Raw genomic sequence first — 20,498 nt, forward strand, 5'->3', positions numbered from 1 at the left:
CCCCAAATTTTCCCTGTAAGCTGGAGGACTTGCTTGCAGGGCTGTATGCAGATTAACACCATACCCAGGACAGGTAGGATAAAGGTTGCTCAAGGGCCCAGTGGAGTAGAGTCACTTCTGGGGTTTGCAGGATTCAAACAGGCAACCTTAAGATTGCTGGTGCAGATCCCTACCCTCAGTGCCACCACTTCGTCCACTTTTTTTTTTTTAACAGAAGCTCTTTAAAATACATAAATAGACAGCTAGTTAATAAATAAAATACATGCATACTGGAATGATTATAAAACAAGAAAATTCAAAAGAAAGAAAAGTTCTGACTTGGCTGTCACAATCACAGTGAGGCTTTATGCAGACATGTTGCTATTGGTATAAAAGGAGCCCAAGTAGTGTTTTTACACACTTCTGCTGAATAATTTCTTTGCTGAAAGTACTGAATGTTAGTGTATCAGTGAAAGAATGTAAAACATTTTTCATAATAGCACTCCGTTTTTTATTTTTTAATTCTCTCCTTCACTAGTACCTCTAGGAGGTCCAAAGTGTGTCCTATAACTCAGCTTTCCCTTTTAATTAACATGTTGACTGGGTGGTCCTCTCTTGAAATCATGTTACCTCCCTGCACACCACAATGTAGAAAATAATTCTGGCAATGACAAAGTTATGTAAGACATGAAGATGTCCCTTCCCAGATTTAAGGAACACAGTCTCCTATGGAAAAGGAGCTTGCTCTGCCCCTTTTTATATAGTTATTCTGTGTTCCGAAACCAGCTCTACCTGTCATTAATGTGTAGGAGCCCGCCCCACTCCTTTAGTACTTCTTGGAGTGGACAACCTTCATATCCAGTCCTTGAATTGTGACAGGACATGGAGGCTAAGATTCAGACAATTCTGTTCGCATCAAGAAACAAACTTCTCCACCTGACTCTGATACTCTGTTTCATCCCCTTCATCAATACACCTCATAAGTGTAGGAATAACTGAGAAGTTCTGCATGTGACATGAGGTGGTATTACAATCTGCTGATGGTGTAGACACCCAAAAAATAGCAGCCTTTGATTTCTGTCTGTAGCAGCACAGCACTGCCAGATCTAAGCACTAGCATGGCGACTTGCTCGCGTACTAAAACTCAACTGAGCTCAGCTCAAACAGGGAGAGGCAAGTTCGTTGTACCATGTGAACGTCACTGAGAGAATAAAACTGAATAATAAAAAAACAAGCAGTAACTTTTACAAGTAGCCAAATTTTACGCCGGGTGTTACAGACTCAAATCAAATGTATGTTTTTATTATATTGTAGAAATAATAATAATAATACCAGCTCACTACTCAAAACACGGAGCGCCTTGTCTCAAAACCCAGGACCTTCGGGTTATAAGACAGCAGTTCTTGCCTCTACACCATTCAAGAACACGTATAAACTCCCTGTTGATTGACATCTGAGCTTGAGTTTTTAACTCATTGACAGCAACATGTAAATTCGAATGCTTTTTTTTTCTTGAATAAAAACACGTGTTTATTTGATATTTGGACTAAAGTCTTCACACATTCTCGTCATTATTAGTACAATGTGGAAAATGTTTCTGGTTTAGGTATGTGTTCAGCATTTCTTGCATTTCTCGCATTTTCTTTCATCCTACACTTACCCAGATATTTTGTGTTTTCCGTGTCTACAATGCATGTATTCCAAATAACGATATATTGTATTATTTACCCTATACAACTCTAGGCACCCCACACACAGATAAGGAGCCTTGGTTTGAGCTGAGAGACCTTTTTGCCTGCAAACTGAGCTCCGTCAAGGCAAAGTATGGGACAACAGGCTGCTTGCCCTGATCGACGCATTTACAAAACAAAAGATGCTGATGGTAATAATAATAATAATAATAAATTTTATTTATATTGCACTTTATATTTAGAGGTGTGAAGGGTTTTAAGGTGGGCTGGGATTATGAGTTTTTTTCTTAGGCTTTAGGATTTATAGTGTTAAAGTGTTAGTGACAGAATTAATCATTTCTGTTGCTGAGTCCCCATTTGCAGAGGGAGGAATGTAAACATTAATAAGGATGATACAATTTATTTCCCTGGGCAAATAATGTGGACGAATTCTGACAGCCAGAATTACAAGTTGTAGTTTTAAGTGTAATATGCTCCCTTTTACCCCATTCTTTATTCACATAGATGACATTCATGTTTTTTTTTCTTCACCACACTGGGTCTCTGTCTACTTGAACAAGATGACTATTAGCTTAGTTTTCTTTTACTCATTTTTAAGTTTCGAGGCATGGTTGTAATACAAGCTACATCATGTAGTTAGAGAGTGGCAACATGTTTCAAGTTGATCAGCAGTCTACCCTGTGTTGCAAGTTTGAACAGGGTAAATTAAGAGTTAGTGCTGTTCCAAGTAATCTGTTGTAGATTTGTATGTAAAGTTAATTAACCACTGACCTCCTTTGGCATGTAATTACAGGTCAATACAGGGGACAATGCAGAGAAAGTAATCTTTCTTTAACATTTCTCACAGTACTGCTTTAACGACTAGAACAAGTCTTACACTTCTTTTGATTTCACCAATATTGCACAATACTTACCAGAGGGGTAGAGTTTTCACAACACATTACTTTCTTATAAAAGTTTTACATGGAACTCAGTGATCAACTTTTTATGCATTCTTTCTTTAAGCAATATTCCTCCCTACCATCTCCCTTTCTTTGGCAACTGCTGCCTACTGTACTGCATCTCTTTTGAAGGCTTGAAGAGAAAGGTTGTTGCCCTCTGTTTTCCAGACAGTCAATGCCTGATTGCCTGTTCAGTACACCTTAGAAGGGCTTTTAAAGATTGTTGTGGGCATGTATAGTTCCACATCAACCTATACAGGATTGTGAGAGACAACTGCAATCCAGAAATTCTGCACTAGAATTATTTTGAGGTTCAGGACTTTCAAATCTCAATTTCTGAAATAGTGCCATAGAAAGCCTCAAGTGATTGTTTTATCTTAGAGGAAATAATAAAAGTCAATATATGTGGACAAGATCCTATAATAAAATGTGAAAAGATTTTCATGGTGGTTCAGATAGACAAGAAGGCTATTTTGTTAAGAGTTTCAAAGACTACTAAGCAGGCCAAAATTGCTTCAGATAAAATCATAAAACGAAAAGAGGTATATATGTTATGTAGCTTACCTTATGAATTGAGGTATAAACTTTGGCTAAAAAAAAATAAATAAATTTAAAAAAATCATTTTACATAAAGTGTTAATGCCATAAAATCCAAGATAGAGATCTACCTACATGGTGGGACAGGTCAGCATCCATTATTATAATGAAGTTTCCAGACGCATGTTGCATGCCATGGATATATGCAGTACCTAAGAGAAGAGAAGCAGATAAAATTGTATCCATCTACTAGTACAAAGGATTGCTTTTGAAATAACAGGTTAAAACACTATTACAATCTGTGAGACATGAACTAAAAAAAGCATACTTGAAAAAAACACCAGTTTTGTGGCTGTTACAATGTGCTACAGAGTGTGACCAGCTGGAGGTGCCACTGAGCCCCTAAACTCAGAGACACAACTGCACAGCACCATTCTGGGTTTAAACAAAATATATTCTTATTTTACAATACCTTCACAGACCTGCAAATCCTTTTTCACAACAGTATAATACAATAGGTTCCCCCGTTTCCTTCCACACCTCCCACATAGTTTCATCCACTCCCCTCCTGACTTTGACTACTCATCCAGGAAACTCAGCTTCTTTTATATTTTATCCGGGAGTACTTCTGGTGCCACAGCACTGCACACTGGAAGCACACCCAGGTCATGTGGAAGCCCCTCAGAGGGTCTAACGATTCTCTGCAGCTCCCCTAGGTGGAACCTAAGATCCCCAACAGGGCTGTTCCATGGGACTGCAATATTCCTTGCCTGCCCTGCGGGTATCTTTATGGGAGTACCACCAGTGGGATGTTGCCATTGTATGCACAGGTATAAAACATGTCCCGGAAGCAGCTACCTTCTATCCTTCCAAACAGTCCTCCCATCCTGGCAAGGAACTGGCACCCATCCTGGTTGGGACAATGGATCATCCTGGAAAATGGAAAATCTTTGGAGGGAGTTGAAAGTCCGTGTTGCCCAGCGACAGCCCCAAAACATCACTGCTCTAGAGGAGATCTGCATGGAGGAATGGGCCAAAATACCAGCAACAGTGTGTGAAAACCTTGTGAAGACTTACAGAAAATGTTTGACCTCTGTCATTGCCAACAAAGGGTATATAACAAAGTATTGAGATGAACTTTTGTTATTGACCAAATACTTTTTTTCCACCATAATTTGCAAATAAATTCTTTAAAAATCACACAATGTGATTTTCTGGATTTTTTTCTCATTTTGTCTCTCATAGTTGAGGTATACCTATGATGAAAATTACAGTCCTCTCTCATCTTTTTAAGTGGGAGAACTTGCACAATTGGTGGCTGACTAAATACTTTTTTTCCCCACTGTATATATATATATATATATATATATATATATATATATACATATATTTGGCCTTGGCAAATATGGTATAAAGATAAAAGAGCCCTCTGAGGCTCTTGGAAGAAAGAATGTTTATGCCTAGGAGTTTGGGAATGAGTTAACAGCCAATTCCAGGAAATGTGTAGTTAGTCTATGATAGAATGATTATTTACAAGGGGAAAAAAATCAAACTGTTAGAGCTCTATGAAGCTGAGGATGTCCCACCAAATTCAACCAAAAGGCTAACCAAAAGATGTTGTAGGAAGTCTCCAAGACACACAAGACAACATCAAGGGATTTACAGGAGACTACCTTCCAGAAGAAACAGCATGCACATTTTTCAGCAGTCCTTCAGCACTGTGTTGAAAATTATTACTAGCCAGGAGCTTTGTTGTCAGAGATCACCTAGCTAAAGAGTCTAAAAGCATCTCATTCAAGTGGTTACTGGAATATAAAATAAACACTTTTGAAAATGTATAACAAAACAACTGTGCTTTTATTCAAGAATGAAACTGAATAACAAAAAATTGAAGTGACAATAAGATACCAAGACAACATTATTCACCAGCATCTATTGTGTCTGATGATATGCCTTGAGCAATATCTTTTACAGGTAGCAAAACTTTACACCAGGTGTTACAGACTGAAATCAAAGGCATCTTCTTTTTGGGCGCATACACCGTCATCATGGCACTGCCAGATCTAAACAGCAGTGTGGTGAACTGCTCGCATACTGTAGTGACTTTAGCTGCAGGTGGAAGTTCCATTTTACTTTATGGTGCCAAGCTGAGGGAAGTGAAAGCGCTTTGAAGAAGCTGTCTGTTGTTATGGTCCTGCCTTTGTTTAGTCTGATAGTGGTCACGGGACATCATATCTTTGATTGCCGGTACAACAAATAGTTATGAGCAGGCAACAGCCACAGCGCTGCTCTTGTGAAAAGAATGGAGATAAATGGCATCAACTCAGAGAGAGAGAGGCAAGTTTGTTGTACCATGTGAATGTCACTGAGAGAATAAAACTGAACAGTAAAAAAAACAAGCGCTAACAAGTAGCCAAAATTTACACCAGGTGTTACAGACTCAAATCAAATGTATGTTTTTATTATATTATAGTAATAATAATTATAGTAATAATAGCAGCTCACTACTCAAAATGCAGAGCACCCGGTCTCGAACCCGGGATCATTGGGTTATAAGACAGCGTTTCTTACCACTGCACCATTCAAGAATACGTATAAAACTCCCTGTCGATTGACATTTGAGCTTGGGTTTTTAACTCATTGACAGCAACATGTAAATCAATTCTTTTTTTCCTTTGGTTATATTCTTGAATAAAAGCACATGTGTTTATATGATATTTGGTCTAAAGTCTTCACACATTATACACTTCGCGTCATTATTAGTATAACATGGAAAACGTTTCTGCTTTAGGTATGTAAATAAAATGTTTTTTTTTCCTTTGGTTATACTCTCGAATAAAAGCGCACGTGTTTATTTGATATTTGGACTAAAGTCTTCACACATTATACACTTCATGTCATCATTAGTATAACATGGAAAAAGTTTCTGCTTTAGGTATGTGTTCAGCATTTCTTGCATTTCCTTTCATCCAACACTTACCCAGATCTTTGTAGACACAGAACACACATGAAATGCATGTATTCCAAATAATGATAGACTGTATTATTTACCCTATACAACTCCAGGACCCTCACATGCAGATAATAAGCCTTGGCTTAAGCTGGAAGAACATTTTGCCCGAGTTGAGCTCAGTCAAGACAGGGGATGGGACAGCAGGCTGCTTGTGCTGATCGACGCATTTACAAAACAAAACACGCAGATCGAGAGGGATTTAAGATTATGGGTTTTTTTGTAGGCTTCAGGGATTCTAGTGTTAAGCTCTGGGCTATAGTGTGAACCACTGAATCCCTCTGTCAAACATTGTGACCAAAGCAATATTTATAAATATGTTGTTACTTATATTTTAAAACAAAAGACTTGTTGGAACATCATTAAAATATTCACATTAGCTGCAAAAGGAGCTTTAACTTTTCTTTTTAGCAAAATGTACTAACGCAAAAATATGATGACCTTACCCAAGCCCAATTTCTTTTTTCTGGGTCGCAGTAACTGTATTAAAGGGAAGAAAAAAAAATGTTAATGTTTTGAGCAGTTTTGCAGTATAGTTTCCATTTCTCTGCAATCAAGCAACAATACTACCAATTATTAAAAATTCACTGAAATAAACCATACATTATAAGGAAAACAGTCATAAAACAAAGTGCTATTTGTGTTCTGTGCTTTTGACATTACTTTATTTTACCATAATGTGTAACCCATCATTATAAATAAAATTTTAAAATCCTTAATTTTTGTGTAGATACTTTTTAATCCTACTATATATTATAGATCAAACCAAGAGTCATGGAATGCATTGAGGAACTATGGACTTGACAGTACTGGTATGATCTGAACCTAATAAGGAGAACTAGAATTTAGAAGAGAGGTGGATGGGAGCAAAAAATAGGAAGAACTGCTTGAAATATGGAAGAATCAGAAACCCTCTTATGTGGTATCCAGTTGTTCACATGGAATCCATTAAAAAAAAAAATCAGAAACATAAATTCTTTGAATTCTAGCTAGTGGTTCAAGCTTTGTCATATATAATGCCCTCCATAATGTTTGGGACCTTGAATTACTCCTCTGTCTCAGTTTCATATCACACTACAAATAATTCAGATGTGATTAAAGTGCACATTGCCAACTTTAGTTTAAGGGTATATGCATACATTCTAGTCTCACCATGTGGAAATTCCAACAGTTTTTCTACATGGTCCACCCATTTCAGTGCGCCGTAATGTTTGGGACATAACAATGGCAGGTATATTAAAGCACTTTGTTGCATATCCCTTTGAAAACAAATTTCAAGCAAACACTTGATGCTATTTGATTTTATCATTTTATATGTTTGGCTGTGGGTAGTGCGAAAGTGTTACTGCAAACAACAACAAAGTAACCTCTTCTGAAAACTGAGAACATGAGAATCCATTTTTAAATTATGATCAAATGCAATATTTTAGCATTGAAAATTATAAAGTTATGAATTTTCTTTAGTTTTCATGTGACTAAACTCTCACAAGTATGAGTACAAAGTAAGGCAAACCTATTCAAGTAGTAAAACTTCCCATATGGAAAGTACTAGTGTGGCATAAAGAATTAATTGCTAGATTTCTAAAAATTAAAGTATCATAAAACAAAGGAATTAAAGCTACTTAATAAGAACAAAACAATGACAAAGAGCAAAACCACTGACTACCCTGAGCAATAAAAACCTCCATTACATTTTCTCCAAGAGCTGATTGCCATAACAGAAAATGTTTACAAGTTTTGAAAATTATGTACTGCAAACTCAATCAAACTTTCAACTGAACAGGATTATTTTCACCACTGTTAAAATAAGCTCCACTCCTGTGTAAAATATCATATGTTAAAAACGTCTAAAATGCTTACCAACTGTCATTATATAAACATATTATCTTAAATTGTAAAAGCTTTGTCTAATTCATTATGTATTAGTTTCTGTCAAGATGCATACTGTTCAGTCATAGCTAGTGTGTAATCAGCAGAAATCCATGTAAGTTGCCAGCATTACCTGTAGTGACCACTTGATACAGATGTAAATTTTAAATTTCTAAAGAAGGAAATTATTCTAACTCTATGCCGAAATACAGATGCATAGCCCTGTAATTATATAAGTGCATGCTTCTTTTTAGAAGCATGTACAACACCCTAGTACTACAATCAAATGTTTGAAAACGCTGAAATGTAGAAGTATGGCCATTTTGAGAGGTGATATAAGAAAAAACTGCAATATCAGTTGTAAAAACTCTTTTTAATGAATGTGACTCTCAAATATTTTGAATAGATGTTAAGTGGAAAGTTATATTTTTGAGATATTTAAGTTTTAGTTAGGCATCAGCAGTACCAACAGGAAAAGTTTGTTTCTTGGTGCAAAGACAATTGTCTGCATCTTAACATCAGCAAAACCAGGAACTGGTTAATGACTTTAACCACACCAAAGTGCGTCTATGTCCAGTCACTATTCAAAGAATGGATGTAAAGATGGTCCACTGCTACAAATACTTGGGGTCTACATTAATGACAGAGGGGAACTACATAAGAATGGGCTGAGTAGGCTCTTTTTCCTTAATGTGGGAAGTGACATCCTTCACATCTTGCATAACTCTGTGATGGCCAGTGACATTTTCTACGCTGTGGTGTGCTGGGCTGGTAACAACACTTCCAAGAAAGGCACACTGATTCAACAAGCTAATTAAAAGGGCAAGGCTCAATTACAGCACAGAATCTGGTCACCCTGAAGGTAGTAGCGAAGGAGAGAATTAAAGCAAAACTGAGTGCCATTATGAACAATTTTGCACATCCTCCCTCTGACACACTAACACTGACTACTTTCAGAAAACAAATTATTCAGCAAAATTGTGTCAAGAAACTCTACTGAAGATCCTTTATACCAACAGCAATACATCTCCATAATGCCTCACTGTGACTGCGGCAGCCAAGTCAGATCTTTTCTTTCTTTTGATTTCTCTTGCTTTATAGTCATTCCAGTATGTTTGAACCAAAGTTTGTGCCCATATTTATTTACTTACTTATCAATTTATGTATTTATTATTTATTTTTAAAGAGCTTCTGTAAAGAGCCACATTTCCCCCTGGGGACAAGTAAAGTTCCAACTATCTGTCTATCTATCTATATTATAGCAGGGAAAGTAAGTATTGAGTGTGTCAACATTTTTCTCAGTAAATATATTTCTAATTGGGCTATTGACATGAAATTTTCACCAGATGTCAGTAACAACCCAAGTAATCCACACATACAAAGAACTGAAAACAAGTAAATCCATAAATTATGTGTAATAAAGTGGAATGACACAGTGAATAAGTATTGAACACGCTTACTGAAATTTACTTAAGTAGTAAAAGTAGTAGTAGAAAAGCCTTTGTTGATAAAGACAGCTTCAAGACACCTCCTATATGGAGAAACTACTGACAGATTTCAGCTGGTTTCTTGGCTTTCCATGCCTTTTCACACCTCATTTTCTTCATGTGTTCAATACTTGTCCCTTTATCATTCCATTTTATTATACATAATTTAGGTACTTATTTGTTTTGATTTCTTTCCATGTGTGAATTACTTGGGTTGTTACAGACAACTGGTGAACATTTCATGTCAATAGCCCCATTAGAAATATACTTACTGAGAAAAACATTGATGCATTCAATACTTATTTTCCCTGCTTTATCTATTTAACAGAGGACAATGTTTTACTTGCAAATACTTTTTTCCAAGATGTATAATTTATATTGGAGAATGAATTACTCTAAGTTATACTTACAATTATGTCTGAACCATAGATCTTCTGCAAATGTTCAGCTATATCCTGGGTGCCATCTGGACTCCCATCATCAATAATAATAATTTCATATTTATTTCCACTGAAAGACAAAGAGCACCTTTGCTTAGAATTACATATGTAACAGACAACTTTACAGGCAGTTTACTAATTTTACAGGGGCAAAGGACCAGGAACTGTAATCCACCAACTTTGCTAAAAATACAATTTGATATACAATACCATTTACTACGGGGATTCTGCTCAGCTGAGTAGGACACTGCCCTGTAGAGAGAAATCTCTACTTAGCCAAGCGTTAATTTTTTTGTATATTATTAGACACTGGCATGTAATTTAAATTGACCACATTTCTAACATCTGTAGAAATGTTAATGCCAAGATAACAAATACTTTATTTAACTGGCATATCACAAACTGTATTATTATCATCATATTTTTTCAAAGAAAAGCGTACACATTTTTTAATGCTGAGATTTAGTCCTGAGAAGCTTGAAAAGTGGTTAATTATTTCAAGAGATTTAGAAACTTTGTGTTTAGCGTTCAAAAGTAAAGTATCTGTGTAATTTTGAAATCGTTAACATTAAAACAAATACCTTTAAAGTAACTTTGCTCAATCAGAACACTGAAGAATCTGAGCAGCCAAGAGAAACAACAAAGGAGAGATCCGGCGTCCTTGGCGTATACCTCTTTCAACATTAAATCTGTATAACATTCCATGGAGAAGCTTAACTGAGCTATTAATACCCATAGAGTCTTAATGGTGTTAAGAAAGTAACAACCCACATTAAAAAAATGTATCAAAAATGAATGTATGGCTAATAGTATCAAATGATCTGTGAAAATCAAGAAATAATATTAATGGATCACCCACTAACCATTCATGGTAATCAATAAGGTCTAATACCAGACAAATATTATTTGAGAGGGTGGTGAAAGGTGGTTATCATGTAGAGGTGCCACAGATAAAATATTCTCTAACTTAAAGTGCTTCCAACATTGGTTCCATATTCTGAGTGAATGAAGGACAATTGGGTTGTTAGTATATTGGTGATACCTTGTTTTTACTGGTGTACAAAGCAAGGAATATAAAGAAGTGCTGCAGGATTTCATTTATATTGCAGACCAAGCTAGTGCCTGTTCATCTATTTGCGTCAATGTCCAGGTTTAATAGCTTGTATGTTTGCCACCCACAAAAAAATTTGGAAATTAGGTAGAGCCATGCCGCCTTTAGGGCCCTATGATTTCCACAATGCGGAAAACACAGACAGAATCATGGAATTAATGCTTAAAAACAGATTTTAGATTTAAAAATGGAAATGTGCGGAATTCAGACACTGAAGGGGTGACTGTTACAAAACTTCCCAATAAATTAAATGATTGAATAATCTGTAGTTTCATCATTCAGATACTATTTCCTAGTTTGTTGTTTTTGAAGCGAACGCAATTCTTTGTAAAACTCCACTCGTGCCTTTAACTGTTTGTGCGCGTGTTTCTTGTATGGTTTCTCGTTAAAGGCATGCGAATTAGCTAGCTGCATGACACAGAAATGACGCAGCGAGCAGTAACAGATACTCTAACTACATCTAAAAAACTAAGAAACATGAGCTTAACTGCAAAATCGAGGGCACAACAATATCCCAGCGACTTTTACTAATCTGGACAACTTTTCTGCAAGTTTTCCCAGCATACCATAGACTGGACACGAAAAGATACTCACAATGACCACGTCAAATCTAAAACTCATCTCAAAAACAAGGAGAAATTAAGATCAAAACCTGTTCCCTTTCAGGTAACAACAGAGGAAACCACAAAATCGTCAGATGCAAGACGCAAGTTTGTGTCCATGCGAGTCAAACATACCGCTCGAAAAAATTACGAAGATGCATTCTTTCTTTTATTTAGTACTGTAAACAAGGAGGCGCAATGCCAGAAAATGAGAGCAGTCTTCATCAAACTCATTTGCCCCATGTCTTTGAACAACATATGGACGCCATTCTTCGAAAGATTCGTGGCAAGAAAATTTGTGTTGTAATTGATGAAACCATTGATAACCGAGACCACATAGTTCTCAACATAGTGATAGGTGAGTAAACATTTAGCTGTATGGTAATTCTTTTAAGAAGGCAGTTCTAATTGTACCTGAAATTATATTTAACAGGTATTAACAGTCTTTCCCGTAGAAAATGTTATTAGTAAATGGCACTGGTTGCTAATGGGCTTCCTTTTAAAAATTAACAACGATATTTCTGGATTAAAAAATGTTTTGCCTCATGGTGATGAGGCACACAAGGTCCACATTTGACTCTTCCGTTATAAACTCGGCACCTACAAACCTGGGCAGAAGAGCAGGCTTCTCCTCAGACGCAACGAGCCCTTAAAAGCGGTTCACTCTTTCTTTTTTGCAAAAGTGATGTTAACCTTCATTTCAGAAGGATGCAAACTAGTAACAGCTCTTACATTCCTGGAGGGCATGCACTGTCCGACTGCAATCTCAGCATACAGCAATATGTAGGATCTGGGCTCCTACTTGATGAATGGAACTGGAAAATAAGGTTCAGTTGTGCTAGTGTGCTGTTTCATTAAAAGGAAAGTACCATTTCATTATTGTTTGTTTTGTTGTAGCTGTTAGTACTTTCTTACAGTTAAAAAAAAAAAAAAAGTAAAAATCCCAAAATCTAAATCAAGGAAAAATAAAAAGGTGAAAACCGAAAAAAAAAAAACAGATTCCATAGGGCCCTATGCCTTCTGATTGTTGTTACAAGGTCGCCTTTTGAATGTGTGGATTTTTCTAATTCCGAATAAATTAAGTTATGATTGAATCTAATTTCTTAAAAAATGACTTGTTAATGTATATGGGGATATTTTGAAACAGGAACAGAAGCTTATGGAAGATATTCATCTTCACAATGTTAATTCTTCTTGCTAAAGTAAGATGGAGGGTAGACCATCTATGCACGTCTTGTTTAATTTTATCTATGTAAACAGCAGAATTTTGTTAAAAAAGACCTTCATATTTACTTGTGATGTTGACTCCTTGGTATTTAAACTGATCTGCACTTATAAAAGGGAAGATGTCCAATCTAATTCAGAAGTGAGATTGGTCTGTATGATGCACATTGTAATAAGTCCTTATTTTTCTTAGGAAAAATGGTAATTACTGCTTGGTGAAAAGTATGAGGTAGTATTTTTTGTCTCTGGCTTCTATAAATGTTGCTAATAAGAGGGGAGCTAACTTAATTGAAAATTTCTTATAAAATTCAGCAGGACCTGCTGCTTTCCCACTCTGAAGTGAGTTTATAGCGTCTAGTAATTCTGATAATCTCAGAGGTTTTTCCCATTCCTCTGCACTTAAAAGTTTCTTGCTGTGGTATCCATAATGTATCAAAAAGTGCATTACATTGTGTTTTCTGTTCTTCAAACTGAGCAGAATATAAGGACTTAAAGTTGTCTCTAAATGTGTGCATTATATTTTCATGGCCAATGATTCTATCTCGGGCGGCACGGTGGCACAGTGGTAGCGCTGCTGCCTCGCAGTTATGGAGACCTGGGTTCGCTTCCCAGGTCCTCACTGTGTGGAGTTTGCATGTTCTCCCTGTGTCTGCATGGGTTTCCTCTGGATGCTCCGGTTTCCTCCCACAGTCCAAAGACATGCAGGTTAGGTGGATTGGCGATTCTAAATTGACCGTAGTGTGTGCTTGGTGTGTGGGTGTGTGTGTGTGTGTGTCCTGCAGTGGGTTGGCACCCTGCCTGGGATTGGTTCCTGCCTTGTGCCCTGTGTTGGCTGGGATTGGCTCCAGCAGACCCCCGTGACCCTGTGTATGGATTCAGCGGGTTGGAAAATGGATGGATGGATGGATGATCTTCCCATGGGCTCACCACCTATGGGAGGGGCCAAGGAGGTCGGGTGCAGTGTGAGTTGGGTGGTGGCCGAAGGCAGGGACCTTGGCGGTCCGATCCTCGGCTACAGAAGCTGGCTCTTGGGACGTGGAATGTCACCTCTCTGAAGAGGAAGGAGCCTGAGCTAGTGCGCGAAGTTGAGAGGTTCCGGCTAGATATAGTCGGACTCACCTCAACGCACAGCTTGGACTCTGGAACCAATCTCCTTGAGAGGGGCTGGACTCTGTACCACTCTGGAGTTGCCCCCGGTGAGAGGCGCCGAGCGGGTGTGGGTATACTTATTGCCCCCCGACTTGGAGCCTGTACATTGGGGTTTACCCCGGTGGACGAGAGGGTAGCCTCCCTTCGCCTTCGGGTGGGGGGACGGGTCCTAACTGTTGTTTGTGCGTATGCACCGAACAGCAGTTCGGAGTACCCACCCTTTTTGGAGTCCCTGGAGGGGGTGCTAGAGGGCATACCTTCTGGGGACTCCCTCGTTCTGCTGGGAGACTTCAATGCTCATGTGGGCAATGACAGTGAGACCTGGAAGGGCGTGATTGGGAGGAATGGCCCCCCCGATCTGAACCCGAGCTGTGTTTTGTTATTGGACTTTTGTGCTCGTCACGGATTGTCCATAACGAACACCATGTTCAAGCATAGGGGTGTTCATATGTGCACTTGGCACCAGGACACCCTAGGCCTGAGTTCGATGATCGACTTTGTGGTCGTGTTGTCGGACTTGCGGCCACATGTCTTGGACACTCGGGTGAAGAGAGGGGCGGAGCTGTCAACTGATCACCACCTGGTGGTGAGTTGGCTTCGATGGTGGGGGAGGATGCTGGTCAGGCGTGGTAGGCCCAAACGTGTTGTGAGGGTCTGCTGGGAACGTCTGGCAGAGCCCCCTGTCAGAAGTAGCTTCAACTCCCACCTCTGGCAAAACTTCGACCACATCCCGAGGGAGGTGGGGGACATTGAGTCCGAATGGGCCATGTTCCGTGCCTCCATTGTTGAGGCAGCTGACCGGAACTGTGGCCGTAAGGTGGTCGGTGCCTGTCGTGGCAGCAATCCCCGAACCCGTTGGTGGACACCGGCGGTGAAGGATGCCGTCAAGCTGAAGAAGGAGTCCTACAGGACCCTTTTGTCCTGTGGGACCCTGGAAGCAGCTGATAGGTACCGGCAGGCCAAGCGGAACGCGGCTTTGGTGGTTGCTGAGGCAAAAACTCGGGTGTGGGAGGAGTTTGGGGAGGCCATGGAGAACGACTTTCGGACGGCTTCGAGGAGATTCTGGTCCACCATCTGGCGTCTCAGGAAGGGGAAGCAGTGCAGTGTCAACACTGTATATGGTGGGGATGGTGCGCTGCTGACCGCGACTCGGGACGTTGTGGGTCGGTGGGGGGAGTACTTCGAAGACCTCCTCAATCCCATTAACATGCCTTCCAATGAGGAAGCAGAGCCTGGGGACTCAGGGGTGGGCTCCCCCATCTCTGAGACTGAGGTCACCGAGGTGGTCAAAAAACTCCTTGGTGGCAGGGCCCCGGGGGTGGATGAGATACGCCCGGAGTTCCTCAAGGCTCTGGATGTTGTAGGACTGTCTTGGTTGACACGCCTCTGCAACATCGCATGGACATCAGGGACAGTGCCTCTGGATTGGCAGACCGGGGTGGTGGTCCCCCTCTTTAAGAAGGGGGATCGGAGGGTGTGTTCCAACTACAGAGGGATCACACTCCTCAGCCTCCCTGGAAAAGTCTATTCGGGGGTCCTGGAGAGGAGGGTCCGTCGGATAGTCGAGCCTCGGATTCAGGAGGAACAGTGTGGTTTTCGTCCTGGTCGCGGAACAGTGGACCAGCTCTGTACCCTTAGCAGGGTCCTGGAGGGTGCATGGGAGTTTGCCCAACCAGTCTACATGTGTTTTGTGGACTTGGAAAAGGCATTCGACCGTGTCCCTCGGGGAATCCTGTGGGGGGTACTCCGAGAGTATGGGGTACCGGCCCCCCTGATAAGGGCTGTTCGGTCCCTGTACGATCGGTGCCAGAGCTTGGTCCGCATTGCCGGCAGTAAGTCGAACCCGTTTCCAGTGAGAGTTGGACTCCGCCAGGGCTGCCCTTTGTCACCGATTCTGTTCATAACTTTTATGGACAGAATTTCTAGGCGCAGCCAGGGCGTTGAGGGGGTCCGGTTTGGTGGGCTCAGGATTGGGTCACTGCTTTTTGCAGATGATGTTGTCCTGTTTGCTTCATCAGGCCGTGATCTTCAGCTCTCTCTGGATCGGTTCGCAGCTGAGTGTGAAGCGGCTGGGATGAGAATCAGCACCTCCAAATCCGAGACCATGGTCTTCAGCCGGAAAAGGGTGGAGTGCCCTCTCAGGGTTGGTAGCGAGATCCTGCCCCAAGTGGAGGAGTTCAAGTATCTCGGGGTCTTGTTCACGAGTGAGGGAAGAATGGAGCGTGAGATCGACAGGCGGATCGGTGCGGCATCCGCAGTAATGCGGGCGCTGCATCGGTCTGTCGTGGTGAAAAAGGAGCTGAGCCGCAAGGCAAAGCTCTCAATTTACCAGTCGATCTATGTTCCTACCCTCACCTATGGTCATGAGCTATGGGTAGTGACCGAAAGAACGAGATCGCGAATACAAGCGGCTGAAATGAGTTTCCTCCGCAGGGTGTCTGGGCTTTCCCTTAAAGATAGGTGAGAAGCTCAGTCATCCGGGAGGGGCTCAGAGTAGAGCCGCTGCTCCTCCGCATCGAGAGGAGTCAGATGAGGTGGCTCGGGCATCTGATCAGGATGCCTCCTGGACGCCTCCCTGGTGAGGTGTTCCGGGCACGTCTAACCGGGAGGAGACCCCGGGGAAGACCCAGGACACGCTGGAGGGACTATGTCTCTCGACTGGCCTGGGAACGCCTTGGGATTCTCCCGGAAGAGCTAGAAGAAGTGGCCGGGGAGAGGGAAGTCTGGGCATCTCTGCTCAAGCTGCTGCCCCCGCGACCCGACCTCGGATAAGCGGGAGACAATGGATGGATGGATGGATGGATGATTCTCTCTCAGTCTGTGTTGGTGATTACTGATATTGCATTGCAAAATTCTTACTTATGGATTTGTTGAGCTAAGATCTTGTTAGCGGTGTCTCTGTGTTTGTGATAATGATATCACGATTTAAAAATTAGTTGCTCTGTTTCTTTTGTTTTCAAGAGGTTGACTTCTGACTGCAAAACCTGTCTTTTCCTAAAAAGTGCCTCATTTGGAGACCTGGCATGTTCTTGATCCATTCTGATAATTTCACTGATTAACTCTGATGCCTTCTTGGTTTCCGATTTATTTTTTGGGAAAGATATGAGATAAATTGTCCTCTTATAAAAGCCTTCAGTGTTTCGCAAAGTATTCCTACAGAAACCTCAGAGCATGCATTTGTCTCAAAAAAAAAATCAATTTGCTTGATATAAATTCTGTACAGTTCTCGTCAGCTAATGACAGGGGGTTAAGATGCCAGTTGAGAGATGAGTATGTGGGTAATAGTGATCAGAGGGGCATGGTAGGAGATAACAATAGTGTTGTATTTGCAAGATTTGATCATGGGCAAGAAATTGTTATCTATTAAGAAATAATCAATTCTTGAATAACAATGATGTACTGGTGAGAAGAAGGAATATGCTTTTAAATATAGATTTAGAAATTTCCATGGGTATGATAAGTTATGAACAATTAAAAACTGCATAATTATTTTTGCAGTGTTAGTGTTGTCACCTCTATAGCTAAAGACCTATCCAGGTCTGGTTTTAAAACACAATTAAAGTCTCCGGAGTGTTCAAGTTAGGAATGGATGCAAAATTGTTTTGGATGAAATCTCCATCATCCATACTGAGTGCATAGATATTTATCAGAATCACACTACAATTAAATAAATTAGCCATAACCATCACATATCACCCTTCAGGATCTGATACTACAAACGAAATTGTTCTGTGAATTAAGATTCCCACACTTGTAGTTTTCTTTGTAAACCTGGAGTGGAATATTTGGCCAGTCCAGTCTCTTTGCAACTGAAACTGATCCTTACTTAATAAGTGAGTCTCCTGTAAAAACATATCCCATATCTTGGCATTTAGACATGTTAGGTGAGAGAATACTTTGACATTCCAGCTCATAAAGTTTACTGTTTGGTCAAAGAGACATAGCTTCTGAACATTTGTCATTCTATAATCTTAAATTAAGGTTGTACATTGTTACATATGTCTTTAATCTTAATTGCGAATATTGCAAGGAGTTATGGCTATGAAGTCTGTTGTTGTGTTGGCACTTACAATTGTGGGGATGAAAGGGAAAGATCAGAAATAGCTTGCTCTATCCCCCCTCCCCCCCCCCCATTTTGCCTCCCAAATGAGGCTAGACCACACTTCATAAAGTCCCAGTTCTCTGACAAACCTAGAGACAGAGTACGTCCAAAACAAAACAATAAATAAGAGAACAAAGAAGAGATATCTATTGCCAGTACAGTCCAAATACTATAAGCCTAGAATATGATCTTAAAGTGTCCCGTTTGGAAAGAAAAAAAAATTCATACATACATACATATACACTCATATATGCAAATATATACAGTATATACATGCATATACACGCCCATACATATACAATTATTATTGTAATTAAAACGTTAAAGTAGCAAGAAAGGAAATAAAATGTGTAAAAAAATGTATGAAATGTACAATTACGGCAAAAGGCTCACTGCAAATAGGCCATACTGCAGGTAAAGTCTTCTTTGCCTTGCCAGAACACGATGCGATTCACAATCGTATTGCAAAAAGTGTCTGGATCAGTTTATTTTTAGCTCTTTTTCTGCTTCATCCGGGGAACTAAAAATGTAAAACTTGCATCGATTATCCACTCTCAATTTAGCAGGATGGACGAGGCTGGATCTGATTTCGGCTTCGCGTAAACGCTGTCTAATGCTGTAAAATGCGGCGCGTCTAGCAGCTGCTGAGAGTGAAAAATCAAGGAAAATGCGAATACGGCTTTTTTTTTTTTTTCAAATATAATCTTTTGTTTCAGCCTGAAAAACTGACTTCTTTATGAGATACATGATTGTCTAATCGCGCTTTCTAGAACAGACCCATGTCGTGGCAGAATAAACACCTAACAGTTAATAAAAAACAGAATGATCCATTCTCAATAAATACTGGTCTCTAGGTCACTGACTCAACTTCAGCACCCCTGCTATTAACGTTGCCATCAAATGCCAGGTTAAAGATTATTCATATACTACTTGAGCAGTGCTAGCTAATCAGAATCCTTTCCTCTATGCCTTTATCGATATCTCCGAAAACGTACTCGTTGCCCACTAATATTCTATGTGAACACCTCCTATGCCTTTTTAAAGACGGGTCATTATAATTCTGGGGAATAACCAGATTGATTTTACAGTTCATGACCTCTTAACAGGACGTTAATACCAAGAGATAATAATCAGAAGAAAGAGCGACTAACCTTTCCGAGAAATATTTCACTAAAAGCCATACTATTAAAGGCAGGTTTTCTCGCTCGTTATAGGTAGGGAGCAGCACAGAATATTTGTCGCTGTCCTTTGGTGTTTTCATTTTCTGGCTTGCCATAATGTAACTACCAACACAATGCAGGAAGTCGGTACGACAATAAATTATCCCCCCGTTCACGTAAAAGGAACTTTGCTTGCCATTTCAGAATCACGTTGTCATTACCATAGACATAGAATTACTAGACGCCTCACGACCAGCAGCATCGTACGTCAACGTCGCTGCCATATTGCGAGTGGCACTGCTGTGGAGTGAAGTACAATACAATACAGTTTATTTTTGTATAGCCCAAAATCACACAGGAAGTGCCGCAATGGGCTTTAACATGACAGCCCCCCAGCCTTGACTCTCTAAGAAGACAAGGAAAAACTCCCAAAAAAAACCTAGTAGGGAAAAATGGAAGAAACCTTGGGAAAGGCAGTTCAAAGAGAGACCCCTTTCCAGGTAGGTTGGGCGTGCAGTGGGTGTCAAAAGAAGGGGGTCAATACAATACAATACAGTACACAGAACAGAACAATTTCTCAATATAGTAAGAAATAAAAAATATAAATTTTCAGACCATTCCACAGTTTTGGGGCCCTGTAACTAAAAGCTCGACCTCCCATTGTTATTTTATTAATCCTTGGAACCATAAGCAGACCAGCATCTTGAGATCTTAATGTGCGCTCTGGTTTGTAAGTCATGATAAGTTCAGACAAGTAAGCCGGACCTCGACCATTTAATGCTTTATATGTTAAAAGAAGGATTTTGAAATCTGCCCTAAACTTAACCGGGAGCCAGTGTAAGGATTTAAGAACTGGAGTTATGTGTTCGTATTTTCTTGTTCTTGTAATAATTCTCGCAGCCGCATTTTGGATTAACTGGAGGCTGTATAAAGAACAGTTTGAACATCCAGTGAACACCGCATTGCAGTAGTCAATCCTACTAGAGATAAATGCATGAATTAGTTTCTCAGAATCCTGTTTATTTAAAAAGCGCCTTAATTTCCTAACATTTTTAAGATGGAAGAAACATGTTTTGGACAACTTTGTAATATGCGCTTTAAATGACATGCTAGAGTCAAAGATAACTCCTAGATTGCGGGCTGATTCAGTAAAATTGACTGGGATTCCCACTGAGTTAAATGATGACAAAATATTG

The 20,498-nt window shown here is 40.0% G+C and overlaps 1 protein-coding gene across 1 annotated transcript in view; it reads right to left on the reverse strand.

Annotated features, from left to right (window-relative positions):
- Nucleotides 1-19,509, reverse strand: part of dpm1 (dolichyl-phosphate mannosyltransferase subunit 1, catalytic) — a 79,600-nt gene extending 60,091 nt beyond the window's left edge. The window contains exons 1-5 of the mRNA XM_028811899.2: nt 19,294-19,509; nt 9,925-10,024; nt 6,605-6,638; nt 3,284-3,360; nt 3,176-3,201 (exon numbers count right to left, since the gene is read on the reverse strand). Of these exons, the coding sequence (XP_028667732.1) occupies nt 3,176-3,201; nt 3,284-3,360; nt 6,605-6,638; nt 9,925-10,024; nt 19,294-19,418 (362 nt within the window). The 5' untranslated portion in view covers nt 19,419-19,509. The remainder of the gene's footprint in view (nt 1-3,175; nt 3,202-3,283; nt 3,361-6,604; nt 6,639-9,924; nt 10,025-19,293) is intronic.
- Nucleotides 19,510-20,498: the final 989 nt, after the last annotated feature.

The sequence above is a fragment of the Erpetoichthys calabaricus genome, chromosome 10 (assembly GCF_900747795.2).
Source record: "Erpetoichthys calabaricus chromosome 10, fErpCal1.3, whole genome shotgun sequence".
Classification (NCBI taxonomy): domain Eukaryota; kingdom Metazoa; phylum Chordata; class Cladistia; order Polypteriformes; family Polypteridae; genus Erpetoichthys; species Erpetoichthys calabaricus.